Genomic DNA, 17,547 nt, shown 5'->3' on the forward strand with positions numbered 1-17,547 from the left:
AAATTAGGCACTTTATAAATGTTAATTTAATCCCTACAATATCTGTGAATTAATACTTTCATTTTTTTTTAGACAATGAAGCATAGTTAAGTAATTTGCTAAAATTTACACAAATGTGAGTGGTGGATCTGGAGTTCAGACTCAGGTACTTCTCCCCCTTAAGACCATCTGAATGGGGATTTGTAGTTAAGTTCCTAACCTTCCCAACTTCAGGAATGAGCATGTGACCTAAGCTATGTCAGTCAAATGCTCCCTCCCTGAATTTGTATTAATCTGTATTAATGCCTCCAGTATCTACTCCCTTAATCACATTGTTATGGTGTCTCTAAAAGTAACTGCTAAGTCACAAAAAAAAGTACCACTGTCCTTTCTTCTTGTTTACCTCAGAACCTGGCTTGAAGAGAACACAGGTTCTTTATACCACAATCTTTTTGGTGACACCCTTTGCTTGTGTGTGTGTGTGTGTGTGTGTGTGTGTGTGTAGTAGAACAGACCATAAATCATCATGGACACCCTATTTCTGTCAGATCCCTTTCCTCCCCATTTACCCTTGAACAGACATAAGAAGAAGGAAAATCATTGGCGATGAGGAAGGTGTATTGCATAATGATAAATGAGTCAGTTTTCCAAGAAGACATAGTAATCCTTAATGAGCATCAAAATATGTGAGACAGAAGCTGATAGAACTGGAAGAAAATATACTACAAATCCGTTATTATGGCTAAAGATTTCTGTACCCCTCTTTCAGTAATTGATAGATCAGACATGCAGGAAAGCCATTAAGGGTATAGTTGACCTCAACAGTAGTATCAATCAACTTGATCTAATTGACATTTATAGACTGCTGCATCCAACAACAGCAGAATACACATTTTCCGTTGAGAACCCTCCTATGCTGATATACTCACTGTGATTTGGATGGAAGTTTTTCCTTTAATATCTCTTATAGGTTGTCTTGTCATCATGAACAGGAAAATTTGTGTTTTGGGGGCTGGAGGGAGGAAAGCATTGGGCTGTAGAAATTTCTTATTTATAGGGTCAGCTGGAAGCCCATCCTGGAGAGAAGAATTTCTTTTCCTTTTCCCTCCAAGCCCTGCCTACTCCCCACCTCCACCCGAGATGGTTCAGTAGAAGCCAGATTATAGAATACCAGCTAAGCTCATACTTCTCATTAGGAGTCATAATCACTTTCCCCATTCACATAACTGTAACCCACCTGCTGCCTTTGAGTTGATTCTGACTCATAGTGACCCTACAGGACAGAATAGACTGCCCCATCGAGTTTCCAAGGAGCTCCTGGTGGATTCGAACTTCCTACCTCTTGGTTAGCAGCTGTAGCACTTAACATGACTATACTCATGTATAATATCAGAATCACCACAAAGCAGAAAAAAATTAGAGTAAATTAACTTTCAAAACCAGGAAAATAATACATGTACACCCTCTCCTCACTTATCAACATGGCTAAGTTCCAGAGACCTGATATACAAAAATTAGTGTTATGCAAAAATGGAGGATGACCACATCAGATCACAAATGGATGATGACTACATCATTACATAACTGCCAAACCACTGAGAATCATGGCCCAGTCAAGTTGACACATAACCTTAACCATCACAACAAGTGTTACTCTTGCCTCACACCTCAACGTTCATTACTGCCAGATGAACTGCTGACCTTAAAGTTAGCAGCTGAGGGCTTAACCACTGTACCACCAGGTGTCTGTACTTATTGGTACCTTTTAGGTATTTATTTTACTTTGGACATGTTATCAGGAGGGATCGGTCCCTGGAGAAGGACATCATGCTTGGTAAAATAGAGGGTCGGTGAAAAAGAGAAAGACCCTCAATGAGATGGATTGACACAATGGCTGCAACAGTGAGCTGAAGCATGACAGTGATTGTGAGGATGGGACAGGACCGGGCAGTGTTTTGTTCTGTTGTACATAGGGTCCCTATGGATTGGAACCGACTCGATGGCACCTAAAAACAATAACAACTCAGATATTTTACTAGACATTGTATTAAAAACATTTGTGAACTTGTTTTATCTTGACCTCTTCCTTCCTTTGTAACTATCTTGAAAGCAGAAGCTATTTCATTTATCCTTGTAACCCCTGCAGTATTAAACATAATGCCTACTACAGAATAACTTTTGAAGTACGTTTTTTGGACTGTATTTAGGTTTCTAATGCCAAAATATCCAGGAGAGATTTATTTTAAGGACTAGTATGTTTCATTTTTCTTCTTCAGTGATTTCTGTGGGTGGTTTTTATTTTTGTTTTTGTTGAATCCAAAGCTCTTCCGTGGAAAATTCTTAGAACTAATTAGTTTGGGAAGCACCTTGATGTTTTCCATGGATGGCATTTTAGTTTTTAGGAAAAAAAATAATTGTATTCTTTACATCAAAATGTAAAAGTTGACAAGAATTGATGGTAGTTATAGGAAGAGAGATGTTTAAAGGGCATGGCCATGCAGGTTACCATTGTGTCTCCCCTCTCTCTACTGAGCCCTTCCCTCCCTTTCCAAATATCCAATTGTTAGGAAACAAGTAGGCTAGGAGATATTTCCTTGACCTTAACTGCTAAACAAATTGGTGTTGAAAAACTGTGTAACACTAAGGTCTGCTCTTCCAGTTAATGACTGTAACTTTATTAATGAGAGACCAGGACAGTTTATAAGTTATGTTTAAAGTAAAGGATGGAAACCCTGGTGGCGTAGTGGTTAAGTGCTACGGCTGCTAACCAAGGGGTCCGCAGTTCAAATCTGCAACGGCACTGGGTAAAGTAAAGGAAAATAATTTCATACTCTGTTTATGTTCTTCACTAGAGAATTTTTTGAATGAGGAAGGAAAGGGGACAAGTGGTTTACAAGTAGACTCAGTTTTTATGGAAATACTCAAAGCAGTGGTTTTTGAAGTGTGATCCTCGGACAGTATCTGTCTTACCTGGGAGCTTGTTAGAGAAAGCCAAATTCTCAGGCTTTATCCCAGACTTGTTGAATCATAATCCCTGGGGTTGGGGCCCAGGAATTTTTTAACAAGCTCTCCAGGTAGATCTGAAATACACAGAAGTTTGAGAACCACTGCCCTAAAGTATAACATTTTGATATTTTAATTCCTGGCAGAGAAAATTCATAATAGGAAAAAAAAAAAAAAAAGCAGTCACTACCAGTGAGTCATCTTTGGGAATTTATGATGACCACACTTAGTCTTAGGCTCCTGGAGCTCACCAGTGCAATAAATATTTACATCTTGTTTCCTGCTAAGTGTGGAATGTCATCCTTTATGATGATGTGAGATTCAGCTCAGTTCAAAAAACATTCACTGGGCCCCTTATTTATTCATTTTAGGAGGACTGCTGCTTTTTCAGGACTTACATTGATGCGTTTTTGCAGCCAGAGCTTTTATTTCAGCAAGAGCCTTGCAAGAAGAATATAAATAGAATATTGCTGTACATGTTTGTGTCAAAGAGTATAAACCAACAGGTGTAAATTTTAAATATAACTTTACCCATTCCAGCCTTGTGTTCCAGTTAAAATCTGCTAAGGTCTTTTTTTATAGTTTGTGTGTCATATGCGAGTTGGTGTGCTTCATTATTAACAGATGTAAACCACTTTTATCTCTTGTTCTACCCATTTTTTCCTTCTTTGAACAATGCCATTGTTGCCGAACAAGCAAGTAGATATTTATGACTTCTCTGCTTTCTACCAAGACTTTTGCATATTTGTATACAACTAGTAGTTTTAAAAAAGGTATGTATTAACATTATGACAGGTTTTTATTTTCTCACTCTTGGCCAGATACAACTTATTTTGACTATTATATTTGGCCGAGGCTGTTAGAAACTCATTGCTGTAAGTGTAAGTCATGGTGTTAAATGTCTTTGAGGTATAGAATATAGTACAAATAATATACTTGAATACACTCTGCCCCATAGAGACATGAATTGAAAGGAGCATAAAAATCAGTATGGTGAGTTGAGCCAGCAGCTTTTTTTTTCCCTTTCATCCAATTAAAATCGTTTTTAAGATCATGAATATCAGTTGTGATTGTATACCCACATTCTACTTATGAGAAACAACTATGGCTTCTTTTCTTTTATATTTATGTGTTTTTCCCCTGAAAGCTTTATGGTGTTCTGAAATCTTCTGATATAAAATATATTTACTTTATAATTTTTAGATGGATTTGTAACAATATTGGCATTTTCTGCTTGCCTTACCAGCCCTTACTGTCAGTACTTTCTAATTTGTTTCCCAAACTTCAGCCTTACTGAAAAACTCAAATTCGCCAAATGTACTATGCTTCAGGCCTCTGTGCCTTTGCACATTTTACTGATTCCTCTGGGAACTCCTCTCCCATCCCACTCACATCTTTCCTAAGCATTTTTGGTAAGTTCTGATCATTGTTTTATTTGAAGGTCAGTGAAAACAAGGAAAACTTTTGATGAGAAGGATTCATATAATAGCTTCAACAATGGGCTCAAACATCGAAGATTTTGAGTTTCCTTCTATTTATACATAAGGTTGCGTTGAGTCAGAAGTGACTCCACAGAAACTTAACAACTCGTTGTTTAAGACTTAGCCTAAGCATGTCCTCCTCTGAGAATCCTTTCCTGACCCCACTCTTCTGGATTTGGTACCTTTTCAGTAAGTTCTTCCAGCACCTGTGGCTTATTTCTGTCATTGTATTTAGCACAGTGTGGTAACTTTTTATACAGTCGGCTCCTTAACTGAATCTTGAGTATCTTGAGAGAGTGGATCATATTTTATTCATCTTTGTATTGTAGTGCCTAGCTCAGAACCTGGCACATAATAAGCTTTCCGTAACATTTCCATCAAATGAATGAATGAATGAGCCTGATTAGTTTGGAGGGCAATTGTATCTGACTAAAAATCATTCCTTTATTCTCAGATGATAACTTTGAACTTAGACATTCTTCTGTTCCATGCCTATGTATCTTTGATCCCTCATATTGCTTAGCCCAGTACCTTGGGCATAGTAAATATTGTTGCATGAATGAATTGGAATTTAGGACTGTATTTCCTATAAATCATATGACAGACATATTTATCTGTAGGTTTAGTCACTTTATGATTAAAATTTAACATTCTTGGATACCATCTTTCCTTTAAAGGTTTGTTGATCTGCCTTTACGCTTTTAGTCAAAGTACTCCTTTTGGGTTCCATAGCATTGTGGATTTTCCTTGTGATCTAGTCATAGAATTCTTGTCAATAGTTATACAATAGTTTCCTCTGAAATTTTGCATTCTTTGCCATTGTGGAAGATTAGAGATAATAGTTTTTATAGGTCAGGTCACTGTAATAGTTAATCACTGTGCTAAAATAAACACATACTGCCATTCTTTACCAACAGGAAAGGCTGCCTTATAGGCTCTAGGCCATATTGAATCTATTTGAATTGCTGAATATAATAAGCCAAAGCAAAAAAAAAAAAAAGAGAGAGAGATAGAGAAAGGAGAACCCTGAATCAAATTAAATGTATATCAGCATATACAGTGACTCAATTTTTAATGATTAATTTTTTTTTTTTTTTAATCAGTGTGCATAGAGACCATTTGCCCTTTTCATTTCCATATTTAGATATTGGGGATCTCACCTCTGTTGCTGTTGTTAGGTGCCGTTGAGTTACTTCTGACTCATAGCGACGTTATGTACAATAGAATGAAACACTGCCCAGTCCTGTGCCATCCTCATGATCGTTGTTATGTTTGAGCCCATTGTTGCAGCCACTGTGTCAGTCCATCTTGTTGAGGGTCTTTCTCTCTTTCGCTGACCCTCCACTTGACCAAGCATGATGTCCTTCTCCAGGGACTGATTCCTCCTGATAACATTTCCAAAGAATGTGAGATAAAGTCTTGCCATCCTTGCTTCTAAGGAGCATTCTGGCTGTACTTTTTCCAAGACAGATTTGTTTCTTCTTCTGGCAGTCCATGGTATATTCAATATTCTTTTGCCAACACCACAATTCCAAGGTGTCAGTTCTTCTTCAGCCTTCCTTATTCATTGTCCAGCTTTCTCATGCATATTAGGCAATTGAAAATACCATGGCTTGGGTCAGGAACACCTTTGTCCTTAAAGTGACATCTTTGTTTTTCAACGCTTTAAAGAAGTCTTTTGCGGCAGATTTGCCCAATACAATGCATCGTTTGATTTCTTGACTGCTGCTTCCATGAGTTGATTGTAGATCCAAGTAAAATGAAATCCTTGACAACTTCAATCTTTTCTCCCTTTATCGTGATGTTACTTATTGGTCCAGTTGTGAGGATTTTTGTTTTCTTTATGTTGAGGTATAGTCCATACTAAAGGCTGTAGTCTTTGATCTGTTTTGTAGAGTAGGCAGATATTCAGGAAGAGAGTGTTTCACATTTATTTTCTTTAAATTTTTTGAATTAGATATGCAATAGGCAATTAAGAGGCTTTGTTTACTTCTTAATACAAACCTTGAAACTCCTTCTTCAAAGGATTAAGGTAAATTGCGTCTACCACTGTTGCCGTCTGTGTATTAAAACCACACCTGCTGCCATTGCGTTGATTCTGACTCATAGTGACACTATAGGACAGAGTAGAACTGCCACATAGAGTTTCCAAGGAGCGCCTAGTGGATTTGAACTGCTAACCTTTTGGTTAGCAGCTGTAGCACTTAACCACTATCCCACCAGGGTTTCTGTCTGCATATTGGGGACATCAAAAATGGAACAAAGATAGAAAGATGATAGGTCAGGATGATAACAATTAAAGAGGAGTTAGAGAAAGTAAGTCAAGAGACTGAGAGATGTAGATTCAGAGTCAGGTTCTAATATTTAATGCATCCTTTGTGCCAAGATTAAGGTGCTTTCACATGGATTCTTTATTTAATTTCAAGTGAAAATTACAGTTTATTTTGCCTTAGACCCTTCTCTTACATCTCAGCATTTAACTATTTATGTATGTTTACATTTGGCATACTTGTTTGTTTACATTCATTCATTCATCTAGACTTTGTAGTCAGACAAATCCAAAGTTATCTCTGTTATTTAATTATTAGCTAGGTGTGATTCTGTGAGCTACTTATCCTTTCTATGCCTTAGTTTCTTCATTTATAAACCATAAAAAAAAAACCATGGACATTATTAAATGCGATAGAAATTTTTTTGGTTTCAGGTTACAAAAATCCACCTAACCACAAAACGGGGTTGTTTTTTGTGGATATTTGAGTATCTTTTGGAAGTCTAGGACAGAAAGCAAGTGAAGGCTCATGAGGGTCTAGAAATAGGGATTGGAAAGCTGGTAGAAACCCAGACCTTTCTTTAATTAGTCCCTCTCTGTCAATCTCATCTGTCATTTTCTCATTCATTCTCTTTTGTCTCTCATTTTTTATCCTTTTTGTATGTCTGCATTATTCTTCTTTCTTTCTCTTTCTACAGATGAGTATTTATTGCTTCAGTGGTCATGGCCAAACATGGGAGCTCACGGCTCCTGAACTTATATAACCTCAGTTTTGAGTGGTGAGCTGAGACTAACTAATGGCTCCCAGTCCAAATTTCCAGGAGAAAGAAACTGATTGCCCCAAGTTGCATCAGTTGTGTGCACCCTGTACAATCAACTGTGGAAGAGGGAGAGGAGTGTCACATAGTAGAAACATAAGTGCCAAGACATCTCTATAGGTGGTGGCAGAAGTTGGTGCAAATTGTGACTGGTGACTGTCCACTTAATGCCTGTCTCATTAGGGCTGCTGTGATGATTAATTTAAATAATATATGAATACCTGTGAGTTTTCTAATAGACAACCAGCTGCTGGTAGAGTAGAGAATACTGTGTATCACTATAAAATGGATGCCTGTCAAATACTAATTGGTCGACTTGATCTTTCTGGGCAAAATGAATAATCTCCAGTCACATTTTATAGTTGGTTACATAAATATAAAGCAACCTGCTTAATGTCACAGAGTGAAATAGTGTAGACTTAGAAATAGACTCTGGACCTGTAGGTTTTCTCTTTCCCTTCATCAAAATGCACTTACTAAATTTCTAATAGCACAAGAGTCCATGCCAAGAAAATTACTTTGACCCTCCCCCTATCTCCAATAGCTTATAATTAAGACATGCGTTAGACATTGCAAATAGCCAATAAGAAATATTAAGTCAGTCATGAAAAAGGGAGTAATGCATTTACATTTAATGCAGTTTTAGAGTACATTTATGGGTTAGAATGCAGTAATAATATCAGAGGCAGTATTGGGGTTGATATTAAATTGAAGAATAGCCATGGGAATTATACATCTCACCTGGGTGGGGTAGGAGTGAATCATCGATACATTATACCCTGGTCCGGTGTGAAACCTCCTTTATGTTATTATTATTAGAAAAATATATAGGAAGTACCAGATTCAAAACTTGAATGATTGTTTAAAATTATAAAACCTACATTAGATAATAACATAAAGGCTGTAAAATTTCTGAACTGGCTTATTGCTGGGTAGTCTTTGAAAGAGGAACCAAGAGATGGAACAAGAGGTATTAGTTGTGTTGCTCATGCTGTCCCTGTCTGCCTTATCTATCTGAAAGAGGAATAGTAAATTCAATGAGCTAATTATAGGTGATACCTAGGCCCTGTCTTTGATCTACTAGTCTAAGAATGTTGACCACATCGTGTATATTTGTCATAGAATTTGATATATAAACTGGTAGAGATCTAAACTTGAAGGTCTTTTCTCTTAGCATTTGTGATGGTAGAGAATAAATCATTCATTAAGCTCAAACATATACGCAGCAATGCAGTAAAATTCCTTTAAGGGCTTTGCCTACACTTTAAAAGGATTGATTAGAGACTGTTTTTAAAATGTAAGAGAGAGGGTATTCTGTTTATTCAGAAATAGTAAGAAAAAAATGTAAATTGTGTTATCTGTGATAAGATGGCAAGTTGAAAAGAGACCTTGATGATTGAATTCATTAAAATGTTAAGTTATGGTTAAACATTATGATATGGTTTCAGATCGTCCTACATCAGGCCTGAAAGTGACAAAATTGCAGAACAAGGGAGGAAATTATTCCACTAGCTCGTATGTTACTGTTGATTTTGTGAGCAATGAATCTAAGGAAACTTTGCAGAAAGATATGTGGCTCCCGTTCCTGGAAGGAATAAAGTGCAGTCTGGAGAAGAGCCTTCCATGGAAGACTGATGGTTTTATACACGACTAAAAGAGAGCTAATGGGCTGGAATAAAGGAAAAGAAATGTCTTATGTTTAAAAAAAAAAAAAGCCTATTGCCATTGAGTCGATTCCGACTAATAGCGACCCTATAGAACAGAATAGAACTGCCACATAGGGTTTCCAAGGAGTAGCTGGAGAATTCAAACTGCCGACCTTTTGGTTAGGAGCCGAAGGCTTAACCACTGGGCCACCAGGTTTTCTCAAGTTTTAAGTGTGATTAAAATTGAAGATAAGCAACATAATGAAAGAGTAGGAAAGGAGATACTGGCTAATAATCTAAAGTTTACATTTAAGGTTTTTAGGGAATTCTTATTTGTTTGAATAGATTATCACAGATAAGTTCTTTTCCAGTTAAATGGCTTTTTTGGTACCCCCTGAATGTTACATACCTTTAAAGTTGTTACTTGATATATGCATTATTACCGCACTAAAGCTTATTAAGGAAGGAATTAACATCAGAATGACTGTAAAATAAAAAAAAAAAAAAACTTAGCAGATTAGATACTTGTGTAGAAGATATCAGAATGCATAAAGAAAAGAAGAATTTGAAGGCTGGAGTAAAATGCCATTGTAGCACTTTTTCTTCCCTGTTTATTGAAGTTTAAAAATTAAATTGGTATGTAAATGATTAAACTATTCACTGCCTTCCTACATAAAGGGCAAATATAATACCACCAAGTTTATTACACAGGCAGTCCTGCTGAAGTTAAAGGCAGTATTACGATTTTAGGGATCATACAGTTAACTACAAATCAACTGCAATAATTAGTGTTGAGCAAATGACACCTGTTAGCACCTCCAAGGGAAGAGTGTTGTCTCATGGAGGATAATATACCTCTCCATAGTTTGCAAGTGTCAGAGTCACCAAGACAAAACTCAGATGCAGGCCTTGGATGAAACAACGCTTTATTCACATAGAGAAGAGACAGAGCGAGGTCATCTTCTATCATTGGTTTTGGTCCCTCATGGCTGGCTGATCTCGCTCCACAGCCCGCACAGGGAAATAGTCTGCATGCACCCCTCCAGTGCTGCACAAGGACCCCGTTCCCGCACCGCCAGGAACAGATACAGAAGCGGGTTTGGCCAGCTGCCATATAATGAACACACTTAGCTAAGCAGTTTCTGGGAATGTTGACATGTGCTCAGGGCAAGAGGGGAGGAATATGCTGATCGCCCGGCTGTTCAGGAATGTGTTTTGGGTTAAGATACTCCACTAAAAGGGAGCATCCTTTCATCCTGTCTGAGAACCCAGGCTGACACACCTGGTCCTAAGAACAAGGTTCATTTGTAGGTCACAGGGAAAGGCTGCAGGCTGTGCTTGGACTGCCCCCTTCCACAGTTAGCAAAGTGATAGCCAACCAAAACCAAACGCAGTGCCGTCGAGTCGATTCCGACTCATAGCAACCCCATAGGACAGAGTAGAACTGCCCCGTAGAGTTTCCAAGAAGCGCCTGGCGGATTAGAACTGCTGACCCTTTGGTTAGCAGCCGTAGCACTTAACCACTATGCCACCAGGGTTTCCAAAGTGACAGAGTGAGCCTTTATTCCTACTCTAGCTAGTGAAGACATGAATGGCTACAAAACACAGCAGCAGCTGCAGGTAGTTGAGGCTTATGGCTCAAGTGCATTATATCATTTCACAGGGAATATCCCTTTAAAATTATATTAACAAGCCCTCCTTATGTATTAAAATGAGAAGGAACTTTAGGGCACTCCTTTTTTCTGCAGAGAAGACAAATAGGATTACCTTGCCAAGTTATCTTTAGAATTTGTTAAACACAAGATAGCCTTTTCCCAGGTGATGTCCATCATCTGAGATGTGAAGATCCTCTCTGAAAGTTTCTCTAAATGCCATTTGGGGATTCAGTTCAGTCTCAAGTAATACATTGTAACTTTTAGAATATCATATAGTCTAGAACCATTTCCTACAAAAATAACTGTAAAATTTTACTTCTCAGGCAACTGTTAGAATGACATATTAAACCTTTAATTCAGACTATTCACAGTACTATAGTTTGAGTCATTTGGCCTAGTTGATGTCATAAAGAGCATGCTATTAACGTAAAGGTCATGAATTTAAGCCACACAAAATACAAACAGAGAAATTCTATTTTGTGGCCAGAGATAACATTCTTCATCTTCAAGTCCGTGTCTTACTGATTCCTTGTCCCCTTTTTGAATAGTGCCCATTTCAGAAGTGAATTAAATTATGCAGGAGAGAAAATAGGATAAATTATTTCAAAGCATATATTGTTCCATTGCCTAGTGTATATTAGTTATCTATTGCTGTTTAACAAATTACTCCCAAATTTAATTTAGGCATCTCATGACATGGCATCTGGTTTCTCCCAGAGCAAGTAATTTAAGGAAGACAGTGGAATCTGCAATGTCTTATATGACCTAGCATCAGAAATCATACTCTATCATTTATGCAATATCCTATTAGTTACCCAGGTTATCTGTATTTAGTGTGGGAGGACACTAGGCAAGAGAGAATGCATACTAGGAGGTGAGAATCATTGGGAGTCATCTTAGAGGCTGGCCTCTGTACCTAGTACATGATTTTCTCATATGTCCGTGGAATTTGAGAACTGAAAAAGATGATAAGGGTCATCTCTCTTAGCTCTTTCATTTTTACGGCTGAAGAAACTGAGTAGTAGATGATCTATTAAATTATTTCCCCGTGGTGATACAGCTAAGTTCATGGCAAAGCCCACACTAGACCCCAAGCCTCTGAATTTCAAGACAATTCTTTATTCTTTTAACCTTACAAAGGCAAACGTATCTATGTAGTACATGTGCTGTTAATATATATTTTTTCAATATGTATTGTTTTATTTTTGCAGCAACCATACAGATTATACCTGGTGAGTATTTTCTTTAATAAACATTGTATTTTAGAGCAGTTTTAGATTTACAGAAAACTTGCCAAGATAGTACAGAGTTCCCTTATACTCCACACCCAATTTGCTGTTATTAACATCTTAATTTACTATAGTACATTTTTTTATAATTATTGAAATAATTTGACACATTATTTTTAAAAAATAATTGCCATCGAGTCAATTTTGAGTCATAGTGACCCTATAAGGCACAGTAAAACAGCCCCATAGGGTTTCCAAGGCCATAATCTTTACAGAAGCAGATTGCCATATCTTTCTGGGAACAGCTGGTGGGTTCAAACGGCCAACCTTTTGGTTAGCAGCGGGGCGCTAAACTGTTACACCACCAAGGGCTCCTTGATACTTCATTTTTTTTCGTTGTAATATGTCATTTTATTCCCAGTATTCAAAAGTTGGTAATTTATGTTCCGTAGATCTGGTAAATCTGTTACTCGAATACTTTGTAACAGTTTTTTTTATTAAATAAACTGCATGGACAGTGTAAAAAATTTTAAAAATATAGAAAAACACGAAGAACAAAAGAAAAAGTACCAATAATTATATTCCAGAGTGTCTATACGAGAGTGATTTCTCTCCATGCTGTTAATATTTTGTGGAAGCATTTTTAAAAGCCTGTGAGTAAAATTATGTTGTCTAGGTAACATTGTGGCACAGTGGTTAAGAGCAATGGTGAGCTATGGCCACTAACCAAGAGGTCGGCAGTTTGAATCCACGAGCGAGCAGCTCCTTAGAAACCGCACGGGGCAGTTCTCTGTTCTATAGGGTCGCTGTGAGTCGGAATCGACTCCGTAGCAACAGGTAGGTAACATCTGGACAGTTCTACTCTGACACATGTGGGGTTGCTATGAGTTGGAATTGACTCGGCAACAACTGTTTTAACATTTAGAGAACTTTAAAAACTGGGCATGAAAGATGGTAGCACAGTCATAACACTGAATCTTAAGGGTTTTTGGACTATTAAAATATTGCTAAATATAAATATTCTTAGGGCTTAGATTTACGTGAGTACTTTGCGAACATGCCTCATTTTATAAAGGCAAATGTGCTCATGTATTAGTTGTGTGGTTAAACATTCCTAATTTGTACTTGTTTAGTGGAATTTATAGCAATTGTAAATTATATAACATTTGACAATAAATATAACTTTACTGCTTTCAAGTTCCTGTAAATCAAAATAAGTAACAAACGATTTCTAAGTAGAGAGCCCCTTGTACCTGACATAATGAATGGATAAGGGAAAATCGTTAATAGCACCATGCATTTGTACACCAATAATTAGTGTATTTGTATTCTGAAGAAAATTGTTTTCTTAGATTAAAACACTACCACTACTACCCTTTACCCCTGCGAATGTTTACACAATTAATTTACTTATAAAAAAAAAAAAATCATTCGTCTAGAATTTTCAAAAACTGACCCCAACCCACTGTTCAGGGACAACTGGTGGTACAGATGGTTGGGCACTTGACTGCTACCTTACAGATGGGCGGTTTGGACCCACTTGGCAGCTCTGCATGACAAAGATCTGGCGTTCCACTTCCATAAAGATTGCAGCCAAGAAAACCTTATAGGGAAATTTTATTCTGTCACATAGAGTCGCTATGAGTCAAAATTAACTCAATGGCACCTATCAACAACAACCCACTGTTCCTAGCTTCATTTCCTACTATTCCCCTTTCACCTTAACCTCCTTTTCCACCCTTATTTCCTGTTCTTCTATGTGCCCTGTGCTCAAGCCATACAAAATCAGTCCATATTTCCTAAATGAATACACCATGCTCTTTCACACTGCTGTTCCTTTGTTCATGCTCTTCTGCTTGAAATGTCTTTCCCTTCATCATTCAATAAACTCTTCCTCAGTTTTTAGGATGACTCAGACATGACTAACCTTTTTAAGCTCCTTAGCTATATCAGTCATTATTTGTTTCTTCTTTCTCTGGTCAAATCATACTATAACCGTTACTACTTAGTATTTTAATTTTTAGTCTGTGTCTGATTTTTCCACCAAGTTGTGAACTCCTTGGTAATAGTGGCTGTATCTGACTCATATTTATGTCCTTAAGTACCTGGCATGTAACAAACAGTTGGCAAAAGTTTTTTTGAATGAATTGTAATTCTTAGTCTTACAAGATCATACTTCTTTTTCACATCACAATTTCTTTTTCACTCTTCTCCTCCTCCTTCTCCTTGTCCCTTCTTTTGCCCCTTTCCACCTTCTTTCTCTTTCACTGTCTCCCTCTTTTCCCTCCCCCCTCTTTCTCAGCTGTGTTCTTTCATAAGTACTGTTTGCCAAGAAAAAAAAGGTATCATAAAATCCACTGATGGATACTACTTGTTCTTATAGATTATTTGCGTGGGTTTATTTATGATATGACATCATTTAGAATAAGGATCCTGATTTCTCTAGAAACTTTGTACTTAAATATCAAATTATATTAATAGCATTATTTAACTGCGTGTTCATAAAAGAAACAAGAGCTAATGGATAATGAGGCCTACACAAACTTGAAAATAAGGATTTGACACAGAGAACATCACGGTGTTTCCCAGACCTCTGTTTGGATTTTCACCCTTTATTTGATGATTAGCAATATGTTGACTCCAAGTGGTTTACCTTAGTTATTCAGTATGAAGACCTCTCTTTGCCTCTTTCCCTTTCTCTTGCAGCAATAAAGAGGTATGTGGCTTGCTTTCATACTTTATGGTGATACATACACATGGTAAAATATTCAAATAGTACAAAAGGGTATAGAGTGGCAGATAATTTCCCCTGCCAACCCAGCCTCCAGTCTCCCACTTCCCCTCTCCAGAGACAATTGCCTCCATCAGTTTCTTGTGTACATTCTTTCAGAGATATCATTTCTATCTGTGAGAAAATAAATAAAAATATATGTACAAATCAATGTGTCACCTCACTTCAAGTAATTTTCTAGCTCTGTGTTTGGTGTTTGAGAGCTCTGCTTACTTGATTTTGTCCTTATGAGTTCACTTTGTTTTTTCTTCATAACTTTGAACAAAAATAAGGAACTACAGTACATGCTAGTGAATCACACTTGCTGATCATGAGTTTATGGGTGGAAAGTTTTTTATTTAAATAACTGTTCAAAGCGTGAAAAACATTAGCCCTAAGTTTCTTGGAATTGGATATGACTTTGCAATGGATCTAGTTTTACCCAACATAGCAGAGAATTTGTCACATAGGATAAAAAAAGATTCCCAGGAAAGGAGTAGAGTTTATATTTCTGCTAAAATTTGAACATTTTGACCTAACCTGCAAAATTGTTCTTTGCATCATGGAGCCAAAGAATAGTTACAATTGGGAAAACCTCTTTACCAGGCTGTGGGGAATACCAATAATGGAAAAGATTTCATTGCCTAGATGGCAGCGTCATAGAACCCAGTGTGTCACTCGTCCGTTTCCTAAATGTGGACTAGTGTGTGGAATATATTAGGTTTGTGGGAGAACTACAGTCCTCTTGGGGGACATTGATAGTTCAGTAGAATTCTTGCCTTCCATGTAGGAGACCTGGGTTCAATTTCTGGCCAGTGCACCTTATGTGTAGCTACCACCCATCTATCAGTGGTGGTTTACATGTTGTTATGATGTTAAAACAGGTTTCAGCTGAGATTCCAGACTAAGACAGACCAGGAAAAAAGGCCTGGTGGTCTTCCAAAATCAGCCAGTGAAAACCCTATGGGTCATAACAGTCCAATCCCCAACCAATCATAGGGAAAACACAGAACCAAGGCATCATTTTGTTCCATTGTGAATGGGGGTCACCATGAGTTGGGGAAGCAACAGTCCTTTTGTGAATTGGGAACACGATGAAAAACCTAACACTATGACCCTTTCCTTCAGACACAATAGAAGGTTTCAAAACAACACCAAGTAAATTTAGAGTTTAGTACCTCAGTGAAATCCTACTTAAAAAATTGTTTTTCTAGTCTCCTGGTATTGTGAGAAATAGGTTTTATACTTCAGTTTGGTATTATATGCCCGAAGGCAAAGGATAGGATAGTAATGTTCTTTCACCTCCTTCTGCCACCCCATCTGCCTGGATAAAAATCTCCATGGGAAGAAGAGACAGTATTATTGCTGTATTTTCGAAATTTTACACATTTGTCGTTTCATTATAGGGGAAAAATGAACAAAAACATTTCCGCATTGACTTGGGAAAATGTTATGTTAGACATGGACTCATATCCATATTTTGTTATGAGACACACACACACGTAAAAGTATGTCTGTGGTATATGATAATAGAAAAAAATAGAAAGTGCTTTGTTGACACTTTGCAAGAAGAGTTGTGTGAATACATTTGTTTCATTTAAATAAATGGAGAGTTAGTTTAAAAATTGCCCATTTTAATATGTAGAAACTAGAATTTGTAAGGAAGACCATATTTTATCCTTGAACTTGGTACTAATGGACTGTATGGCTTTCTCTTGTTTTTATCGTATGTCATTGTTTTCAATGAAGGGTGAAAAAAAATATTTAGTTCAAATCTAGGCTGAAATGTTTAAGAAAGTGAAAAGGGCATGAGATTTTACTTCTGAGAGAATATAATACATTATATCTTTGAACTTCAGCTCCCTTGCCCTGACAGTTGTTTTACACCCCAGCCAGGCAGCAAGATAATATAGAAGAAAAATCCAAGTCTTTCTTTGAAAGGATTAATCCCCGCTTGTCGATGATAATGCTTACCTTACTGGGGTTTTGTAAAGCTTAATTATCGTTGGCAAAGCAGCTTGATACTGTTAGATGAAAAGCGGTTAAATTGTTAAAGGTTAGGTAGTGTTATGATCTACCACCTGTCAGTTTGTTGTATTGTGGTGGCTTCCATGTTGCTATGATGCTGGAAGCTATGCCACCAGAACTTCAAATACCAACAGGGTCATTCATGGAGGACAGATTTCAGCAGCGCTTCCAGACTAAGACACACTAGGAAAAGGGCCTGGTAATCTATTTCTGAAAGTTAGCCAGTGAAAAGGCTATGGATCACAACAGAATATTGTCAGTATAGTGCTAGTAGATAAGTCCTCTAGATTGGAAGGCACTGGAAATACACGGTGGCTGCAACAATGAACTTGACATTCCAAAGACCATGAAGATGACACAGAACTGGGCAACATTTCATTTTGTTGTACATGGGGTTACCATGGGTTAGACCCATTTCCATGGCAGCTAACAACAGCAACAATGTTGTTATGCTTGTGATTTTGCAAACTGATGAGCCTTTTTTCATTGGTGACATGAGGGAAAGCTGAGGAGAATCTTTATCTTGTTCTTAACCTTTTAGGTAGTATAGCTAGAATGGTTTATGAGGTGGACCCCATCTTTAATATCTCGGCTGAAAATTGGTTGTTGGCTTTCTCTTAAGCTGCCCTCATGCATTGACCGCCAGATTCTTTTTGATGTCATGGAAGC

At 37.4% G+C, this 17,547-nt stretch overlaps 1 protein-coding gene across 8 annotated transcripts in view; it reads left to right on the forward strand.

Annotated features, from left to right (window-relative positions):
- Positions 1-17,547, forward strand: part of FUT8 (fucosyltransferase 8) — a 367,182-nt gene that overhangs the window by 189,849 nt on the left and 159,786 nt on the right. For 7 of the 8 annotated variants that reach the window (XM_049899432.1, XM_049899426.1, XM_049899429.1 and 4 more), the window contains one exon: positions 12,063-12,083. The exons of the other annotated variant lie outside the window; for it this stretch is intronic. In XM_049899432.1, coding sequence (XP_049755389.1) covers positions 12,063-12,083 — 21 coding nt within the window. The remainder of the gene's footprint in view (positions 1-12,062; positions 12,084-17,547) is intronic. 8 annotated transcript variants of the gene reach the window in all.

Source organism: Elephas maximus, chromosome 10, assembly GCF_024166365.1.
Source record: "Elephas maximus indicus isolate mEleMax1 chromosome 10, mEleMax1 primary haplotype, whole genome shotgun sequence".
Classification (NCBI taxonomy): Eukaryota; Metazoa; Chordata; class Mammalia; order Proboscidea; family Elephantidae; genus Elephas; species Elephas maximus.